The sequence below is a fragment of the Podarcis erhardii genome (assembly GCF_964252035.2).
Source record: "Podarcis erhardii genome assembly, chromosome: 4".
NCBI classification, from domain to species: domain Eukaryota; kingdom Metazoa; phylum Chordata; class Lepidosauria; order Squamata; family Lacertidae; genus Podarcis; species Podarcis erhardii.
The window spans coordinates 4,375,788-4,395,983 of record NC_138508.1 but is presented as its reverse complement, the minus strand read 5'-3'; the positions used below and the strand labels follow the sequence as shown (position 1 = coordinate 4,395,983).

At 47.4% G+C, this 20,196-nt stretch overlaps 1 protein-coding gene across 7 annotated transcripts in view; it reads left to right on the top strand.

Moving 5' to 3' along the window:
• STIM1 (stromal interaction molecule 1) overlaps positions 1–20,196 on the top strand; it is a 105,746-nt gene that overhangs the window by 21,536 nt on the left and 64,014 nt on the right. For all 7 annotated transcript variants that reach the window (XM_081860283.1, XM_081860284.1, XM_081860285.1 and 4 more), the window contains one exon: positions 19,193–19,323. In XM_081860283.1, the coding sequence (XP_081716409.1) occupies positions 19,193–19,323 (131 nt within the window). The remainder of the gene's footprint in view (positions 1–19,192; positions 19,324–20,196) is intronic.

Sequence of the window (20,196 nt, the reverse complement as noted above, 5' to 3'; positions counted from 1 at the left end):
ATGAGAGTAAGCGTTGTGGAAATGAGAGTAAGCGTTCTGCAGCTGAAGTGCCACTTCCAACTGGCAACGTTTAAAAGCAGAATTTTGCTCCAGATGTTTTTATATGACTCGCCAGAGAGATAAAAAAAGGGGGGGCAAAGCAGTTCCTTGGCTATAAATGTGACGGGGTCTGCTGAACAGACAGGTGAAGAGATGAAAGTATGTGCTTGTTAGCTGTGCTCTGACAGAACTGAAGGCCTGATGTGTGGGGCAGAGACCCATAGAGGGTTTGCACAATGATGCTTCGAAATCGAACATAATTTGGGCTTGGACTGCGGAACCCTTTCCACTTCAGTGGGGACGGGTGACGTCTCTTGAATACCTCCCTCCTTAGAGCTTTTAACAGACGTGATCGCCTCCTCTTTCTCCTCCCCTCCACGCCAAGCAAAGACCCACCTGGCCCAGCAGCATCCCTCTCCTTCCCAGTGGGAAACCCTTTCGTTCTTGCGCTGCTTCCTTTCTGCCTTCTTGGACAGACCCCAGTGTACTTCTGAAGCACTGCAGCAAAAGAGAACATGCACTTTGTATTAGGGTGCCTTTGAAAACTAGACACGTAGAAATTGTACAAATGAAGCTATGATAAACTGGACAAACAAGTTGAAGGGAAGAGTGTTGTTGTTGTTTAGTCGTTTAGTCATGTCCGACTCTTCGTGACCCCAGGGACCAGAGCACGCCAGGCCCTCCTGTCTTCCACTGCCTCCCGCAGTTTGGTCAGACCCATGTTTGTAGCTTCGAGAACACTGTCCCACCATCTCGTCCTCTGTCGTCCCCTTCTCCTTGTGCCCTCCATCTTTCCCAACATCAGGGTCTTTTCCAGGGAGTCTTCTCTTCTCATGAGGTGGCCAAAGTCTTGGAGCCTCAGCTTCAGGATCTGTCCTTCCAGTGAGTACTCAGGGCTGATTTCCTTAAGAATGGACGTGTTTGATCTTCTTGCAGTCCATGGGACTCTCAAGAGTCTCCTCCAGCACCAGAATTCAAAAGCATCAATTCTTCGGCGATCAGCCTTCTTTATGGTCCAGTGCTCACTTCCATACATCACTACTGGGAAAACCATGGCTTTAACAGTGATCCATGAAGGGGGGAAGAGTGTTAAATGGTCTAAAACCGACCTCTCTAAAAAAACAGTATAAATTTCACCACCACCCCTCCTTTCCCCCCACTTCTTCCTGACATTATACTGTACTCAACACCAATGTCTCATAACAAATGTAACTGATCTGTGTAAAAAACTTTACAACTCTACTAGGGCCTGGAGATCCAGGGGGGTCCCACCCAAACTTCAACCACGTTACCATTGGGGGGAGGAATTTGTCAAATTTGCAGATAATTTCTGAGCATATTTAAGGGAACTTATTATTTCCCTGTATGCATTAGTGTGGTGCCATTTTTTCCGTAACTTTTTACAACATTTGAGAAAAGAAATGGCATTAAGGAATTTTCAAAGTGACAGGGTATAAAGCACATTGCAAACTGTGAAACTCTCCTACAAGAAGCCGTGGTGGCCACCAACCAGGGAGGCTTGAAGAAAGGACTAAGCAGATTCATGGCTACGTTTTGCCTCCGCTGTCAGAGGCCAGATTCCTCTGAGTTCTGCTTGCTTGGAATCATAGTTGAGTGGGGCATTAAGTAATCACTTGTAGGCTTGCAAGAGCCAAGGGGGAGGAGAGGGGGACGTGAGCCCTGGAGATGCACAAAGTCTTTATAAACTAATCAGTGTTCTTGTAAACTGTTCGGAGATCAGATGACAGATGTCAGAGAAATGCCAGGGTGCGCTGAAATCTGATTAAAGGCATACTTTTCTGCGTTCCAGAGTTGGTTTTTCTTTTAAAATGTACATGCACTCTGCGTGTACATCTGATGTTAATTCTTTTCTGGCCTTCTATGATAGCGAATATTTTTCTTTTTATGTAGTGCCTGTAATCGGCAAAGATTCCCCAAATGCTTTGACAGTTGTATAATCGTGTTGTCGTGCTGTTGTGGGCAGCTAGCCCTGTACGCGAGGGGAAAGATATCTTAGTTTGGAAAGCTCTAAGCTCTCCACCAGAGAGAATCCTAAGTCGCTAAGAGGGCGGTGAGCCATTGACCATGGCTTTGAACTACAGCTGCCTCTGCCATCTTTGGGTGTAGATGTCTTAATCCAGGAGGGTTGGATTCCAGGTGCTTTTGTGTGCAGATGTGTTTCATACTTTCAGTTCCTTGCACAAAGGATCCTGGTCACTGCAGGTGGGGCTACCATAGCACCGTGAATCTTTTGATTGCCATTTGGGATAAAATCCTAGTTGGTGTGCTTGTTTTTATGCTCAGTTCAGCGCAGGGGGACCAGGTCACAACCAAGTGGAAAGAGCAGGTCAGAGAGTAAATGAATTGAGCTGGGGAAAAACAAAACAAATTCCTTCCAGTAGCACCTTAAAGACCAACTAAGTCAGTTCTTGGTATGAGCTTTCGTGTGCATGCACACGAAAGCTCATACCAAGAACTGACTTAGTTGGTCTTTAAGGTGCTACTGGAAGGAATTTGTTTTGTTTTGACTATGGCAGACCAACACGGCTACCTATCTGTAACTGGAGCTGGGGAAAGTAGCTCCAATGAAGTGACGCAGGTGGGACTTACTGCTGGTGGCAACCCAGGCAGCTTCTGGGAGTGGTAAACTCCTGGAGCTTCCCTCTGACCCACCCTTCATTTGTGCCAATGCAGCACAACTAACGCAGGAGCATCACAAGCTGAGGCCCATCTCATGTGCCTCTTAGCTGGGGATGCAGCGGCCTGGACTCTGCCTATCTTTGCATGCAAACAGACCCTGTTTTGTGCATGTAGTCTCTTTGGCGATCACTTGTAGCTGAGTAAGATTGTCTTCCATAAACACAGTTTTGAGTCTGTAAGTGACAGTGGAGCCAATTCTGGGGACATAGGTTTCCGGGTGAGAGTTGCTCACGGTGAGGGTTTTCCAAGCATGCCTTCCTCTTAGCACGTTTCTCCCTTTCATCCTGAGTTTGAACTCTGAACTTAAACTGCATGTAATAAGGTCCAGGTATCCAGTCCAGGTATCCTTGCAGGCAGCCTGCAAAGCAGCGATTAATTCAAACTTTCTGACGGTAAGAGCTACTCAGCAGTGGAGGTGGTGGACTTTTCTTCCTTAGAGGTTTTTAAGCAGAGGATGGATGCTGTGGATGCTTTCGTTGAGATCCCTACATTGCAGGGGGTTGGACTAGATGACCCTCGGGGTCCCTTTCAACTCTGTGATTCTATGAAATGACAAGAAAAGAGATTCCAACTGAAACATTGGGAGGAACTTTGTTTGACAGACTCCCACTGGAAGGTGGTGAGCTCTCCTTCACTGGAGGTTTTAAAACAGAGATTGGGGGCCCATGTGCCTGGGTTTCTTTTGCTGAGATTCCTGCCTTGCAGAGAGTTGGACCAGAGGACCAACTCTACACTTCTGTGATTCTTTTTGTTGTTGTTAAATAATTTTTATTCATTTTCAGTTACAAAAGTCCAAAATAAGCCATATTCTATCAATACCAAATTACAATGCCAATTCAAATACAGATCAATCACATAGCCAAATATAAAATTTAAGTGGCCCTACAGTTCTATGATTCTTATTGGGGTGGGGCTGGAAAGGTAGACTTTTCACAGAGCAAATCATCACTGCCAGGGTGTTGCTGCCTGGCTGATCTGCTTGCTTTCCTGGGGGCCTGGGGGTCTCTCTCCTCCTCCTGCCCCTTAGCAAGGCAACCTCTTCTCTTAACAGGGGCTGTGGCAAGACCATGGCCCGTTCCTTCACACCTGCACTGTCTTGTCATGCCCTCCTTGGATTTTCCCCTCCTTCCATTGCTTTCATTCTAAGCTAAAGATCAGAGCCACACAGGATATTTTTAAAACAAAATAAAAAAATTCCTTCCAGTAGCACCTTAAAGACCAACTGAGTTAGTTCTAGGTATGAGCTTTCGTGTGCATGCACACTTCTTCAGATACCAAGTGTGCATGCACACGAAAGCTCATACCTAGAACTAACTCAGTTGGTCTTTAAGGTGCTACTGGAAGGAATTTTTTTATTTTGTTTTGACCATGGCAGACCAACACGGCTACCTATCTGTAACAGGATATTTTTAGTTTCATTACTCTATTTATAGGCTGCCTTTCATCCACAGCCACACCCAAGATAGTTTGCAATGAAAACAAAAGCCTGGTGCTTGCTTTGTGTGGGCAGACACGCCTCCTGGCCGTCCTCATTCGAAATGTCCCTCTTCCCATTCCTCAAAGTTCAAGGTGATCACCTCATGGCTTCTTCATAATTCAGCCGTCTTCCAGCTCAGGGTTTGGAGGTTGGCATATCGCACTTATTTTACAGATGTGTATGGAAATTTTATTGGTCTTCAGACCCTTGCCCCAAGGCACCTTGAGTGGTGAAGTCTGGCAGGAGTTTCACCCGGAGAGTTTATTAGTGGCTTTCAGCAAAAGTGTGTGTTGTTTAAATAGCACCCAGTTGGTTTCCGCGGTTCGTCTTTGCCTCTCTTCACTTTAAAGGCGTGGGCTATGTGCCATATGCTAAGACCATCAGAAGAAACTGCAAAATGTGGTGCACCTCCAGAGGTGCTGGCAAACTAGAAAACTAGCTGTACCCAGTGCACATTGATTCCAAGTTCTGCCAACTTAGCAGTTCGAAAGCATACCAGTTCAAGTAGAAAAGTACCACTGTGGTGGAAAGGTAAACAGCATTTCCCTGCGCTCTGGCTTCTGTCACAGTGTCCTGCTGCGCCAGAAGCGGTTTAGTCATGCTGACCACATGACCTGGAAAGCTGTCTGTGGACAAACGCCGGCTCCCTTGGCCTGAAAGCGAGATGAGCGCTGCAACCCCATAGTCTCCTTTGACTAGACTTAACCGCCCAGGGGTCCTTTTCATTTACCTTACCTATATTGATTGCTGCAATACTCTCTTCTTCAGAGACAATTACCGTATTTTTTGCTCCAGAAGACTCACTTTTCCCTCCTAAAAAGTAAGGGGAAATGTGTGTGCGTCTTATGGAGTGAATGCAGGCTGCGCAGCTATCCCAGAAGCCAGAACAGCAAGAGGGATTGCTGCTTTCACTGTGCAGCGATCCCTCTTGCTGTACTGGCTTCTGAGATTCAGAATTTTTTTTTTCTTGTTTTCCTCCTCCAAAAACTAGGTGCGTCTTGTGGTCTGGTGCGTCTTATAGAGTGAAAAATACGGTACTTTCTTCTATGATTCCCAGGCTGTGCCATTCAAGCAGCTGACTTAGTAAGAGCTGGAAGTTGTGGGGCTTGAGGAGCTGGCCCCCTGGCAAGTTAAAGGCCTCTTTGTTGGACTTCACTGCCTCATGAGTTCATCTAGCAAGAGAGGGACTACACAGAAGGTGGTGCCTTTGCTCCTGAGGAAATTTACATCTGAAGAAAGGTTCAGCGTTTGGGACTTCTTAGTTTAGAGAAAAGACGAGTAAAGAGATGGAATAATAAAAGTTTATAAAATTATTTATAGCATGGCGGAAGCAGGTAGAGAAAAGTTTTAGTTCTCTCTCTCTTATAACACTAGAACTTGTGGACATCCTATGAAGCTGAATGTTGGAAGATTCAGGAAAAATAAAAGGGGGTCCTTCTTTGTGCAGCACGTAGATAAACTATGGAACTCACTCCCACAGGAGGCAGTGATAGCTACTTGGCTGGCTTTAAAAGAGGATTACATGAATGCATGGAGGAGGAGAGGGCTATCGATCGCTACTAGCCATGACACCGAGCTCTGCCTCCAGAGTTAGAGACAGCAATGCCTCTGTATACTGGCTGCCAGAAACCATAGGAGGGGAGATCCTGCTTGGATCCTGCTTGCGGATTTCCCTTTGGGGCAGCTTGGCAGCCTTTGTAAGAACAGGATACTGGATTAGATGGGCCATTGGCCTGATCCAGCAGGCCCTTCTTAGGTTCTTATTGTGCTGCTTAGCAAGAAGGGTTTGTACCGTTGAGAAATACTTGGTGACCAGCCCATTGGGCACAATCATGACTGTTCACAGGGGGTTTTTTGGTCTCTATTTTGTTCAGATCCACCAGGCCCAATGTATGACCCACCAAGTCCAAGAAGGCACCCCACCATCCATGAACTGTGACCTGAGCCCTCCTATTTTGCAGCCCCCAGACAAGCAGCGACAGCACCAGGCCTGCAAAGCTGCAGGGGGTTCCACCATGCACGATGCTAGCTGTATTTCTCTTGGCGGGTTGCGAGTTGCAGTGCTGTGGGTTGTAGTGCTTTGTTTGAGACCTGTAGAAGGAACAGGGCAAGCACCCAAAAGACATGCAGAGGAGGGGGAATAGGAGAGGGCTGTCTGATGCCCTCAGCTGGGGAGTCCTCAGATGTTATATTTTTATATGCTTGCAAAGAGAGAGAGAGAGAGAGACTTTCTGTCTCTGCTGAACCAGAGCAGGAGGGACTGCATAGTTTTTGTGTTGGGCTATGAATAGATCTATATAAATCTTCCCATAAATGTAGAACTATAAATACTATAAAAAGAGAGTTTCCGGCCAGTCCGCCTGTGAGGAAATGGCTCTGTTGGTGTGGCCAGAAAGTGTTTGGCCAACACTACTCATCTCTAGGAATGTGTGCTGGGCCACCCTCCTTTCGTAGCTGGGCTAGTGTGCTCTTTCGAGGTGGGACGTCCAAAGGGTTCAAGCCTTGGGTGCGATTCCTAAGAAGAGCAAAGGAACAGCGGCTGCCACAAGCAAGAATGGATTCATACTGTCATTCTGTTTCTCGGTTGAAAGTGATCCCTTACAGCCCTTGCATTTGTTCTGTTTTGAGAAAGCTGAAACCCTTTGTCCACCTCTAAATGCTTTTGAGCCCCAGCTCCTGCTGTTTTAAGCTAGATTATATTAACTGGAGCATGAGAACCAGGAAGCGAAACGGGTAGCACAAAGTGGGCAAAATTGAGATAAGTTGCCTGACTCAATTAGATTAATTCGTCAATTAGATTCCCGCCCCCTCCAAGGCCCAGTGAGTTAGGCTCAGAGTACACAGCCAAGCAAGACAATTCTTTTAATAAATGCAAATTGTATGCTGACAAACCAAGGTGAGATACCCTGAAACGCATGAACAAGACTAGGAACACTCCCCGGCCCAGCGCTCTAGTAATCAGTTCACAAACAGAACTGTTTATTAGCAAGGTGTAATTGTGGCCCCACATGTTCTTAAATGAGCCAGTTTTGCATTGCTCTTTGCACTATTCTTGCTGATTTGCTACCGGTCCAGGTTCAAGGTGTTGCTAGTAGCATGCAAAGCCCTTAACAACTTGGGATAAGTTGAGCTGCGAGATCCCCTTACCCTCATGTATGCCCACTTGACCGCTTTAGTCTTTGGAACTGGCACTGTTGTTACAAGTGCCACAATAATACTCATTTCACATTTGTAAGAATACAATGTTTTCGTGTGGCAGCTCCTGTAATTTGGAACTCCCTGTTGATGTCAGGCAGGTGCCATCACTGTACTCTCTTCAGTGCCTGCTAAAAGCATTCTTGTTTAGGCAAGGCTACTAGATATTTAGAAAGTTGATGCAAGTTCAGTCTGTTTTTAGGCTATTGCTGTCTTAACTTTTTGAAAGTCAGAAATTATTGTTTATTGTTATTAATGATAATTTTATTTTACTTTTTTGCACATTGCATTATTATTATTTTTTTACAATCAAGCAGAGTATAAATTTCATGAAAATAATAATTGCAAGGGGTTGGACTAGGTTACTGCTTGGGTCCCTTCCACTCTGCTATTCTATTAATCTATTAAATAAATAAATCTATTAATTAAATAAATTAATACTTGCCAAGGAGCTGTAGGTGGGGCACAAGTTTTTTCCCCTCCTCTTTTAATCCCCATAGCAGCCCTGTGTTGTAGCTGAGAGACAGTGACTGGCTCAAGGTTTATGTGGGGGGGGATTTGGGGGGGGGACATGTGTTGGGATCCACAGTGTGAAAGAAATGCCCTTCTGCCAGGGGCCTGACACCTTCTCACCCTTGCATTGGCAACTGCCCTTTAGCAAGTTTGGCAACTGGTTCATTCAGCTCAGTATTGTCAACTCTGACTGGCAGGGCTCTTTCCCAGTCCTGTGTGAGATGCCAGCGGGGAGACTTTCCTCACGCAGCTGAGCTGCAGCTCCCCCCCAACACTTTTCTAAGCAGCTGCCATTGTTTTGGCCGGTGGGCAGATTACCCTGCAGAAAAGGTGAAAATATTTTGAACAATCCAAGGAATGTATATGGGCAAGCCTGTGGGCTGGGCTTTGTTGACCTTAGGGCTCCCCTCCCCTTGCTGCTCTTGCCAAAGCACAGAAAGCTGGTCTGTTTTTCCTAGGTTAAGTCTGCATTGCGCTCAGCGGCCGTTGCCAAGAAGCACTCTTCAGGTGGAACTCTGCGTGTGCCCCATAACTGTTTGTCGGTTTCGGCTTTTCTCTGATCAGTGTTGCCATTGCAGACAATTAGAGAATGCAGCACTAGTCAGTGCAAGGTATTTTCACACACTGGCAGCTGTGCATAGAATTGAATGTTTATGTGGAATCCTATGAAGCAGTTCAAGGGGTCCACAGAAAACAATTTAGTAATGGCAGACAAGTGTCCAGAATGTGTGGTTTCCTTGGCGCTGAAGCCTTGGGATTTGCATGCATTGCTCCGGCCATTGTCCTAGAACCCCCTCCCCTTCTTTCCACCCCTCACAGTGCTTTCCACATGCCTGGCATGGAGAACGTGGATGGAGAGAGGTTTATCTCCCTATCTCATGACACTAGAAGCTGAATGTTGGAAGATTCAGGGGAAAAGAAAGAACTTCATGCAGCACATCGTTAAAATTGGGAAACTCTCTCCCGCAGGACGCAGTGATTGCCACCAACCTGGATGGCATTAAAAGAGGATTAGACAAGTTCATGGAGGAGTTGAGGGCTACTGATGGCTCCTAGCCCTGATGCCTATGCTCTTCCTCCCTGGTCAGAAACTGCAACGCTCCTGAATGTCACTTGCTGGAAACCATAGGAGGGAAGAGTCCTCTTGTGCTCAGATCCTGCTTGTTGGTTTGTCACAGGCCTCTGGCTGGCCACTGTGAGAATAGGATGCTGGATGTAGAAGGCATTGACACAAATTTCCAGAATCCTTTTGGTCCACAGTTGCACAGTTTTGGCATACAGTCGTACCTCGTTTTGCGGCTGGGATCCGTTCCGGAGCCCCGGCTGCTAGCCGAAAAGGATGCAGGGCAAAGAGCTGTGTCTGCGTACACGCGGGGGAGCAGTTTGCGCTTCTCCGCATGTTCGAGTGGCAAACCCGGAAGTAACCCATTCTGGTACTTCCAGGTTTGCTGCGGACGTTCACCGGAATGGATGCTAGACGAGGCGGACATATTACTGTACTGTGGAAGCTAAGATTAATCTTTATTTTGCATTGAAACTTGTTTTTAAGACTTAGTGACACTCACACAAACATCCCAGAAAGGTCCTCTAATTCTGGGGTTCATGCTAGACTTTCTGGGTTGATCAAAATTTTAAAAAGCAGAAATTTGAAGTGGATGCTACACTCAAGTTCTTGTAGTGCCTTCTGTCTGAGATCGCAAGACAGGAGGGTGACAGATATTGCACCCCTTCAGAAAGGCAGAATATATGAACTGTGTTACTTCCCTCTGAGGAATGAAATGTGCTGGCCTTGTGTGATATATATGGGTGGAATGAGTTTCCTTTTAAGTTCTTCTAAATCCTCTTCAGACATTAGGTAAAGCTGCAAGGAGCTTGCTTTAATGGAGTCAGGTCAGTGGTCAGTCTAGCAGCATAAGACTTCACCAGGTCTAAGCCTCCACTGCTTTCATGGGAGGTTTGGCTGCTTACAGCTGCAACTGTGCAGATTAAAACCTTGCGCTCTCACACTTTTGCCTTGACCCAAGGCCCTAAAACCCCCTGCAGTTCCACAGGAGGGCAAGTTTGAGTTTCAGCCAAGATCCAGAGGCAAAACAGCATTTGCTTTTTGCAAGTTTCTCCTGAGTGATTCATCAGATGCTGTTATGTGGTTCCTTGGCTTTCTTCACTTTTCCTTCTTCTCGTTACCTTTTCAAATGATTATTAGCTCCTCATGGCTTTGGCTTTTTACGTGGGCTGTGGCTGACAGGAGCTGCTGACTCACTAAAGGCTGCTGAAGTCTCTCCCCCTGCCACCGGTTTCCACCCACCTCTGGCTTTCCATCTCTGACATTCAGGTGTAAAAGTGTTTATACAACATTTCCCTGCAGATTGAGCAAGAACCGGTCCATTTGCCCCAGTCCTTGTTTCTGGGTTCTGGCTATGGGATATGTCAGGAGGTCCCAGCTTCTTTCCACTGTGTGGTCTTGGGCAACCCAGTCAGATGGGCGGCATTTAAATGATAAAATAATAATAGCAATAAACAATGCCACTTTTGCACTTACCAGTAGTGCAAAGTCGCCAACAACAAATCATGCAGGAGGTTGGACTTGATGCCCTTGGAATCTCTTCTATGATTCTATGAAAAACACTAGACAACAGTTTCTCCATTCCATGCATAATTTTACAAACTTCTGTCATGTCGCTTCTCACTTGCCTTTTCTCTAAACTAAAAAGCACTAAACGCTACAACCTTTGGGGAGAGGGGAGTGTCGCTCCAGCCCCTTGACCATTTGGGTGGCCCTTTCTTGAACCCTTTCCAGCGCTGAATCTTGCCCCTGCTGGCCTGCTCCCTGCTTCCCTGTTTGCAGGGGAACTCACAAGACTCCATTTAACATGGAGCAGCTCAGGCCGAAAATATTTTAGAAATGAAATCGGATCCCTGGATGACAGGAGGAAAGGCTTGGTGCAGAAGCCTGCGGGGCACATTCCTGGTTCTGTGACCAGGCCCTGTCTTCCCAGGCTTGCGTTGTGGTGGAATTGCAGGAGTCGGAGCTTGCCTGGTGATTGAAACAGAAAGGTTATGTGAGTCAGGAGAAAGCAGCCAGAGGAGGGGCTGCAAGAGACGTGGGTTTATAATGACAATCTGAGAAATGGTCTGGTATGGGGAGGTTTCAGGCGTGGCTGTTCTTGTTTGGACAGGAGATGGCATTAGAAGTTGCCCCAGGGCAGCAAAACTGGGGCTCCATCATTCTAGAGAAGATGGCCTGGTTTAAGGCTGCCAAGAGACCCAAATTATTTCCTCCACTGTAACGCCACTGAATGCGTCCCACCTTTGACAGGGAAGTGCAGATCTTCGTGACACCTCTTTGCCGGTTGTTCTTCTGTTTTTTATATATCTTAAGTGGCTCTTGTTATCTAACATCTCCCTTCAGAGAGCTCAGGGTGGCTTAAGTATAGTGCCTGGGTGGTCTTTTGTCTTTAGCTAGACTTTCAGCAATAAGAACATAAGAATTTGTCCTATCCTCTTATAAAGTCATCTTGGGCGCTGGTCATCATTACTTCCTGTGGGAGCAAGTTCCACAGCTTAACTATGTGCTGTGGAACGATGCGTAGAAATTCGTCATGTGTCCTCAAGTCATCCTGAAGGGCCATCTCCTCATCTAACAGTTCTAGTGGCCGAAACAAACATTCCTGGAGGTTCCTGGGTTGCAACTGTTTGAAAGAGCTGGAGGAAGGTGTTTGGTGAGAGATGGGGAGGAAATCTGGCCGGGTGCCGGGCTTTGTATATACATAGCATTCTGCTTTTGTGTGGCTGTGTACTTAAAAACCACATGCGCAAACAAAGCCCTTCTCCAGTCCAGCATACAGGAGGTCCTGCGCATGAAGTTCTGCCGCTTGGGGGGTGGAGATCCTAGCGTGTTTGTTCTTTCAGGCTATACAAATTGTACCGCTGGGGGCGGGAGAAGAAGGGGAGGAAATGGCTGGGTAATTCAAGGAAAGCATAACTCTGCTCTTAAACCTGCCTGCGTGCCTTCCTTTCCATCCCTTTTCTTTCTTGGCTTTTGCACCAGAGAAAGGCTCCCCTGCAGCGCCGATCTGCTTTGCCAGGCTCAGAGCTCAGGGAGCTTTTGACGGAAGTGGATTGTGCTTGAGCTGGAGCAAAGTGGCACTTGCCGATAACGCGGCGAAAACCCTTGGCCAGGCTCCAGTTGTTCCTGTGTCAGCACAGCGTGCTCTGGGCGAGGCTGGCATTTTCTGTTTCCTCTGCAGAAGATGACGGCGAGGCGGTTTTGTTCCTGCTTTCACTGCCCAGTTGTCACATGGGGGGGGGGCTTCATGGAGTGGGAACCAAAAGGCACACAGCCGTTAAAACAGTGAGGAGGGGGCTGTAGCTCAGCAGGATGCATGCAGAAGGACCCCGGGTTTAGTCCCCGTCATCTCCAAGGTCTGAGACTTTGGGCAGCTGCTGATGCCACTCAGAATAGACAGCTCTGGGAGAGATGGGATGGGGGTCAAACGCAGTGTGTGGCAGCCTTATAGGTTTTGGGGCACATGATATTATTCTGTAGCTTAGAATAATAGAATCACAGAATTGTAGAGCTGGAAGGGCAACCAAGGGGCATCTAGTCGTAACTCCCTGAAAGGCAGACATCACAGCTCAAGAATCCAAGACTGGTGGCCACCCCAACCTCTACTTAAAAGCCTCCAAGCAGGGAGAGTCCACCACATTCTGAGGATGTTAAGCAGCTCTTGTCTTTGGGGTCACGAAGAGTTGGATACGTCTAATCGACTAAACAGCAACAACCACCAGAAAGTTCCTCCTAATGTTTAGTCAGGACCTCCTTTCTTGTAAGTTGAATCCACTGGTTTGGGTCCTCCCTCCTGGAGCAGCAGAAATCCAGCTTGCATCCTTTAAATTGGTGGCCCTCAGTTGTTTCTGTGTTTACCCTCTGGAGGCTGTACACCCACGTCAGTGTTAGAAACTGAGATACGAAAGCTAGGAGCTAAATGGCACCTTAAACCTAGGTTATGGGCGCAGCAACGGAATGTCTAGGCACACTTTTTTTTGCAATAAGAATATGAAGCTGAAAAAGAATCTGCAGCTAAAATATTATGTTCATTTCCCCTGCCCACCCCCCTAATATTCTTAAAAGGGTCTCTTCTCCAGTCTTCAGAGAGTAGCTGGAAGTGGGGAGGCAGAAAAAGGTCCTCTTTTCCTTCCACTCTGCAGTTTTACTCTGAAATCTTAGGCGCTGTATTGTACCCAGAGCTCAGAAACTGCCCAAGCTAATGAAATTCCCCATCAAAAAATGCGCCTAGAACAATGAGAGTTTCAAACACTGGTCCATGTGGAATATGTGACTGCACTGAGTGAGACAGGGACCCTGGTTGCTCAGTCCCTAAAGAGCCCCAAACATAGGTGGGAACTAGAAACTCTTGGGGGTTGCCTGCAAAGGAGCATTGCTCTTGTGCTTGCCTTGGCCTTTCCCCTGCTTTGATGTCCAGGAGCCTTCGCTTCTCCAAGCCCTCTCTGTGCAGCCTGGTGCTCTCTGGGTCTTACCTACTTAATTTAGAATGGCTTCCAGCCAGTTCCTTGGGCCCTTTTGCAGCAGAAATAGCCAAATGGAACACTTGGTCATTAAATATGCTCAACCTTCATGCTTCCAGATGTATCAAGGATTTCTTCCCCTGCATGTAAATGAGTGGCACTTGTGCAAGAGCAGATGGAGGCCGTGTGGGACTTGAGCCAGAAATCTCTAGTTGGGGAAGGGGCTGTAGCTGCTGGGAGAGCAATTGCTTTGCATGCAGGAGGTCTCTTGTTCAATTCCTGACATCTTCAGGTAGAATCATAGAGTTGGAAGAGACCCCAGGGCCATCTAGTCCAACCTTGTGCAATGCAGGCATCTCAACCATTATTATTATTATTTATTGAATTTGTATATTGCCCTATACCTGGAGGTCTCTAAACTAAAGCATCAGTAACAGATGACCATCCAACCTCTGCTTAAAAACCTCCAAGCAAGGAGAGTCCACCACCTTCCGAGGGAGTCCATTCCACTGTCAAACAGAAAGTTCTTTCTAATGTTTATGTCTTGTCATTTGAATCCACTAGTTTGGGTCTTGCCATCTGGACCAGCGGAAAACAAGCTTGCTCCCTCTTCCATGTGACAGCCCCCTTGATATGTGAAGATGGCTATCATATCTCCTCTCAGCCTTGGTCTCTTTTCCAGGCTAAACATACCCAGCTCCTTCAACAGTTTCTTTTAAGGCTCGGTTTCCAGATCCTTAGTCATTTTGGTCACCCTCCTCTGCACACCTTCCAGCTTGTCAACACCCTTCTTCAATTTTGGTGCCCAACTGGGCACAGTATTCCAAGTGTGATCTGACCAAGGCAGAAGTGAGTCGTACTATGGCTTCCCTTGATCTGGACCCTATACTTCTGTTGATGCAGCCTAGAATAGCATTAGCCTCTTTTGCGGCTGCATCACATTGTCAACTCACGTTCAGCTTGTGGTCTTCTAAGACCCCTGGATTATTTGCGCAAGTCAGGTGTCCCTCATGTAATATTTGTGCATCTGGTTCTTCCTGGCCTTACATTTGTCCCTACTGAAATTCATTTCAGATATTCAGCAGGTGCCTTTTGTGCCAACTTCTAAATGCTTGCTGAAAACTTTTCTATTCTACCAGACCTATGCAGGCAATTAAGAACACACAATGCTAAAGTGATGTCTGTTTTTAACTCTCTTTATGGCTTTTAGTGTATGGTTTTATTGCTGTAAACTGCTTTGGTGTATTTTTTATGGCACAGTGGTATGAAGATTTTTTTATATATATAAATAAGGAGTGAGTGGCACATTCCCTGAAAGCTGCTTGGGGTTGCAACAGCTCTCAAGGCATGCCTAGAGAATTTGGGGTGCAGATTTTTAATTCTCATGTGTTTGCACGGGTGCTCTTAGCTGTGGTTCTATGATTTAGTTCTGTGATTCTACCTCCAGGAGATTCTGCCTTAATACACAGATGCACATTAGAGCTCAGATAAATTGAAGACTCCATCCCCCCTCCAAAAAGCTTAGCATTTTTGTGTGCCCTTCTTGGAAATAATCAAAATAAAATGTTTGATCGTGCTCTCTCCCCACCCCCTTCTACCTCACTTTGTTTTTCTGGGATTCTGTAACAAGTTTTAACTTTTTGAGATAAGTTTCCCTCTTGGCCGCCTTTTCAGAATGAATAAACCGAGGCACGAAGGGTGGTGCTTCAGCCCAAGCTACGCTGCTTCCTCCTGGCCTCCTTTTATTATTCTGAAGTACCTCTTGGGGTAGCTGGCTGTGAAGGATTTAAGGCAGCCCTTTTCGAGTGCTGATAAAGATAATATCAAAGAGAATTAAGACCGCCGGCAATTTGAGACTCTGAGGACAAAATCCATCTGAAACCAGTAATCCGGAAAGGAAACGCTAGGCATTGTGCAACCGTGGGTGGTGCTCCAGCTAAGGAGAAGAAATTTGAATAATGGGCACATAATGTTTTGATGGCATTGATAGTTGCCATGTGAGCTGTGCGACAACAGTATGGTGCCTGGCTGCCCTGGGGTGCTACGAAATGGGTGGGGGCCCCCCCAGAGACTTGGTCCACTTCCATGGGGGGTCACTTAACCGTTGCTCAGCCCTTTCTTAAAACCGTTGCTCATTCTGCCTCTTTGCTGACAGTCAGGATGGTTAAAAAGTTGTTGAAAGATGGGTTGGTTTCAGCCTTTCACGGTATGCACTCGTGTCTGTTGGATTTCTAGTCTGCCTGAGCGGTGTGTCTCGAGCTCCTGGTTTTGTAACTGTACAGATGTGACTGCAATAGCAAGGCAGCACGCCCCCCAGATAGAAGGATCCCACGCTGCTTTTGAATAATGCCTGCGCGGAGGTTCCTCAAGTGCAAGGCAGCCACTGGAAATGATCTCTGCTCTCAGCTGGTCTCCCCGCTTAATTTGTTTTAAACCACAGTGGCCCACCACACAGCCAAATCATAAATCAAATTTTTTAACAACACAGTTTACAAAAAAGCAATCAAACACCAAAACAGCGGTAGGAAAAGCAGCAGCAAATTCTCCAGCTGCAACTCCGGTCAAAGGGAGAGAATAAGAAAAAGAGACAATGAAAGCAGCCAGCACAATAAAACTCCCACCTTCATACAAGAAGCCACACTGAAAAGAAAAGGCTTTACAACATGGAAGGTGGGGCAAGCTTGTTTTCTGCCGCTCCAGAGGGGAGGACCTGAGCCAGTGGATCCAAATGACAAGAAAGGGGATTTCAGCTAAACGTGAGGAAGAACTTGACCGAGGAACGGACTTCCTCAGAAGCTGGTAGAGGATTTCAAACAGGGTTAGATGCCCAACTGTTGAGGATTCTTGAGCTGTGATTCCTGCATTGCAGGGGGTTGGACTAGATGACCCTTGGGATCCCTTCCAGCGCTACAGTTCTGTGATTCTATGAGCAGTAGCATTACCACCATACAAACAGAAGGTAAAAAGACCAAAGAAATGGGTCCCCGAATGCTTTTACTGTATGATTTTGGTTTTATTGCTGTAAACAGATTTGATATATTTTTATCATACAGTGCTGTGCATTTTTAAAAACAAATAAAATAATGGATACGCGCCAGCTTTGCCCCCCCTTTCTTTCCCATTGCACCCACTTCCTCTATAGTTGCCACCCCCTTCTCCACCTACTTGGGGTCCTCATGCCTTTGATAATGGCGTGACAGGTAGAGTTGGGCAATATCTGGTTTCCAGCATTGGGATATATCACCAGCCAAACATCACAATACTGTACAGTCATACCTCGGGTTACAGCCGCTTCAGGTTGTGTTTTTTCGGGTTGCGGACTGTCAAAACCTGGAAGTACTTCCGGGTTTCGGCAGTCTCGCTTGCGCAGAAGCACTAAATCGCGCTTTGCGCATGCGCAGAAGTGCCGAATCTCAACCCGCACATGGGCAGATGCAGGCTGCGAACGCTGTGGGTTGTGAACTTGCATCCCGCATGGATCACATTCACAACCCGAGCGTCTACTGCATACTGATATATCACAATGTCTGAAATAAGGATGGAGCTATGTAGAGGTATTGGGTGGCTGCACGGTTTTCCCCGCACCGTGATTTCTTGTGATTTTCTGCCCGCTGCATGAGGCAGGAGAGAGCTGGGCCTGCAGAGTTAGCAGGGGCCGGAGGAATCAAGAGAAGCATTGGCTGGCTTCATGGTTCCCCCCCACATTGTAGTTTTTGTATAGCACACCACCACATTCATGATTTGTGATATATTGCCAGGTCAAAAATTACAAAACTGATATCACGATAGGGACTTCAAACTGGTTTTGACAATATATATCACCCAGCCCTAGTGACAGGTAGACCTGCTGCTTTGCTCACTCCTGGCAGCCATGGTAGGGAAAGGGAGGAACGGATGAGTTTCCTGGCTAAGGATGCTCCAAATTCCTCGTGCCTGATGGGACTTGCCGGCGTGTTGCACTTGGGTACAAGTACAGAAAGCGGAACGACTTGCCCATAGGGTGCTACAGTTGGGCTTGTCTCGCCGTTTTTAAAGGCACGAGGTTAACAAGATAAACAAGATGCCTTCATCACATAACTCCCCTATGAGGGCAGACTGCCATGATGGGTAGCGGTGAGGAGAATGTCGGGCTGTAGGGTAGGTCTGTCCTAGACTGCATGCGAAGCGTGAAACTGGAGCAACAAGCACAACTCTCAGTCCAAACTCATGACTCTTGGCTCATGTGTCTTGAAAGTCATCCGAGTGTCTCTGGTCCCTCTTGGGGTGGGGAGCTGGCCTAATTCTGCTTGCGGGAAGCCGGCTGAATGAATGGGGGGGGGGGGAGCGTCTCAGGAGTTGCAGGGAACTGGGATTGCACCTTTCTCCCTTGGGGGCAGCAGGGAATAGAGCTGTAGCAGTGGCCGGAGGGCTGGGAGAGTCATCAAATCATAGGAGTGTAGAGATAAAAACCTCCAGCAAAGGAAAGCCCACCACTTTCCATGGTCGATCAGCTTTTACAATCAGAATTTTTTTTAATGTTTAGTTGGAATCTCCTTTCTTGTCCTTTGAATCCATTGTTTAGGGTCCTCTCCTCTGGAGCTGCAGCAGAAACCAAGCTTGCTCTGCTGTTTTCTTGACGGTGCACCCAACTCTTTCCTGGCTCCCCACGCACCCACTGCTTTTATATAGACACCTGCAATTCCAGGCAAAGCATGAGCAAATCCTCCAGGGCTGTGCTGTGTGTGTGTGTCAGCCGGCTGAGCCTTTTCTTGCCAGACACCTGCGCTTGCAGAAAGTTGCCGCTCTCTGCAGTCCTCTGACTCATCAGGCCTCCTTTAGCTTTTGGAACTTGCTCCATATCGCAGCCTGCAGGTTTCTCCTTCTTCGTGTTTCCTTTGCTCCTGGCTTGCCACCCAACAGCACATATTCAGCGGCACATATTTAAGCAATGCACGGAGGGAGCAGGGCAGGAGAAGTCCACGTTTGAAACCTGAGAAGAGCTCCCTTCTTTAGATCTGCAGTGATTAGACACCTTGATATTGGATTTGGGGGTGGGGGGGAGGTCTGGGAATGCCAGAAATACACAGTCCTCTGTTGTTGGTGCTGTCAAGAGGCTTAGCGTCATTGTTCACCTTTTGCTTAAGGGCTCTTCCCTTTGCCTTGATCCCATTTTTGAGCTCTTGACAGGTCCTTTACATTCTTGTCTGTCTGCACAAGGTGTGTGATGTCCCTATAATGAGGGCAAGGCTTTTCCGGCCCAGCTTTTCCAGCCTTTGAGCAGGTGGTTTGGAGGTTTCTGTGGCTGCTGTCTGGTGCAACACTGGGCCCCGAAATGTGTTCTCTTGCTTGCATTACAGCCACTGGAGGTTTCCCCTAATCTGTGTACTGTTTGACTTTCTTCAAACTCAATAGCGCTGAAATCACTGGATCAAGCTCATCAGCTTTGTTGAATTAATTACACTAAATAGTTTTAATTGGATTCTGGATAACTGTGCAATTAATGGTCATTGCTTTGAATTTTATTGTGCTGTTATCTTCCCTAGTGGGTTGTGCAAACCACCCTTCTGAACAATGCTTTTTATAGAGGAGGGGCAGTGGGGATGAGTTTGGGGGGTCGCATGTCCCGGCTAGATTGACTCGCCACTCTTCTTCCAGAAACGAAGCCCAGTTGTGCTCAGTTGTCTCCAAAGGCCAATATCGGTTCCCCTCCCACCTGTCTGGAGGGGACTTAACCCTTTTTGTTTTTATCCTCCCTCCCCACAGAATTCTGCCGCATCGACCAGCCCTTGTGCCACAACGAAGACGAGCAGCTCAGCTTTGAGGCTGTCCTCAACATCCACAAGCAGATGGACGACGATGCCAATGGCGATGTCGACGTGGAGGAGAGCGATGAGGTGAGGGCACAGCAGAGGGCAACCCACTCTCTCGGTCTCCGGTCCCTCTCCTGACTTTCCCACTCCACTTAGTGTACATATGTTTCGGGGGACCCAGCACCCTCTCCCCACAGCACAGATATTCTAAAATCTTACGTTGTAAACAGCCCTGTGGTCTTTGGATGAAGGGCTGTATGCAAATTTAATAAATCAAGAAAGAGGTGACACAGTCAGCTTGGGTAGGAGGTGTCTTGGACTACAACTCCCATCAGCCCCAGCTAGCCTGACCATCTGGAGGGCACCAGGTTGGGGAAGCTGAACTTAGGCTGAAGCTCTTGGCCACCTCCACCTGCACCACAGGAAGCAGTGCTGGCCAGCAACCTAGGTGGCTTTAAAAGAGGACTAGACAAATTAAGGGAGGAGGAGGAGAGGGCTATAAATGGGTACCTCCCAGGGTGGCTGTGCTCTGTCTCCATAGCTTGAGGCAGCCATGCTTCTGAATCCCAGTTGATGGAAATCGCAGGAGGGAAAAGGGCTCTGGTGCTCAGGTCCTGCTTGTGGATTTCTCTTTGGAGCATCTGGTTGGCTGCAAGAGAACAGGAGGCTGGACTAGATGAGCCATTGGCCTGATCCAGCAGGCTGCACTTAGGAACCATACAAAGATTACGTTCAGCAAAACCTCCGTCAGTCCAGGACCCAATGCATTGCAGGGGGTTGGGCTAGATGAACCCGAGGGGTCCTTCCCAACTGCACCATTTTATGAATTCTCTGAGTCTCCCCAGAGGACACCTGCCACCACCCAGCCTCCCCCATCTGGCTGCTATACTCTCCCCCCGCCAAGAAGTTAGCCAAGAAGTTCCTTGCAAAAAAGGGGGAGATGATTGCTTGGTTTAA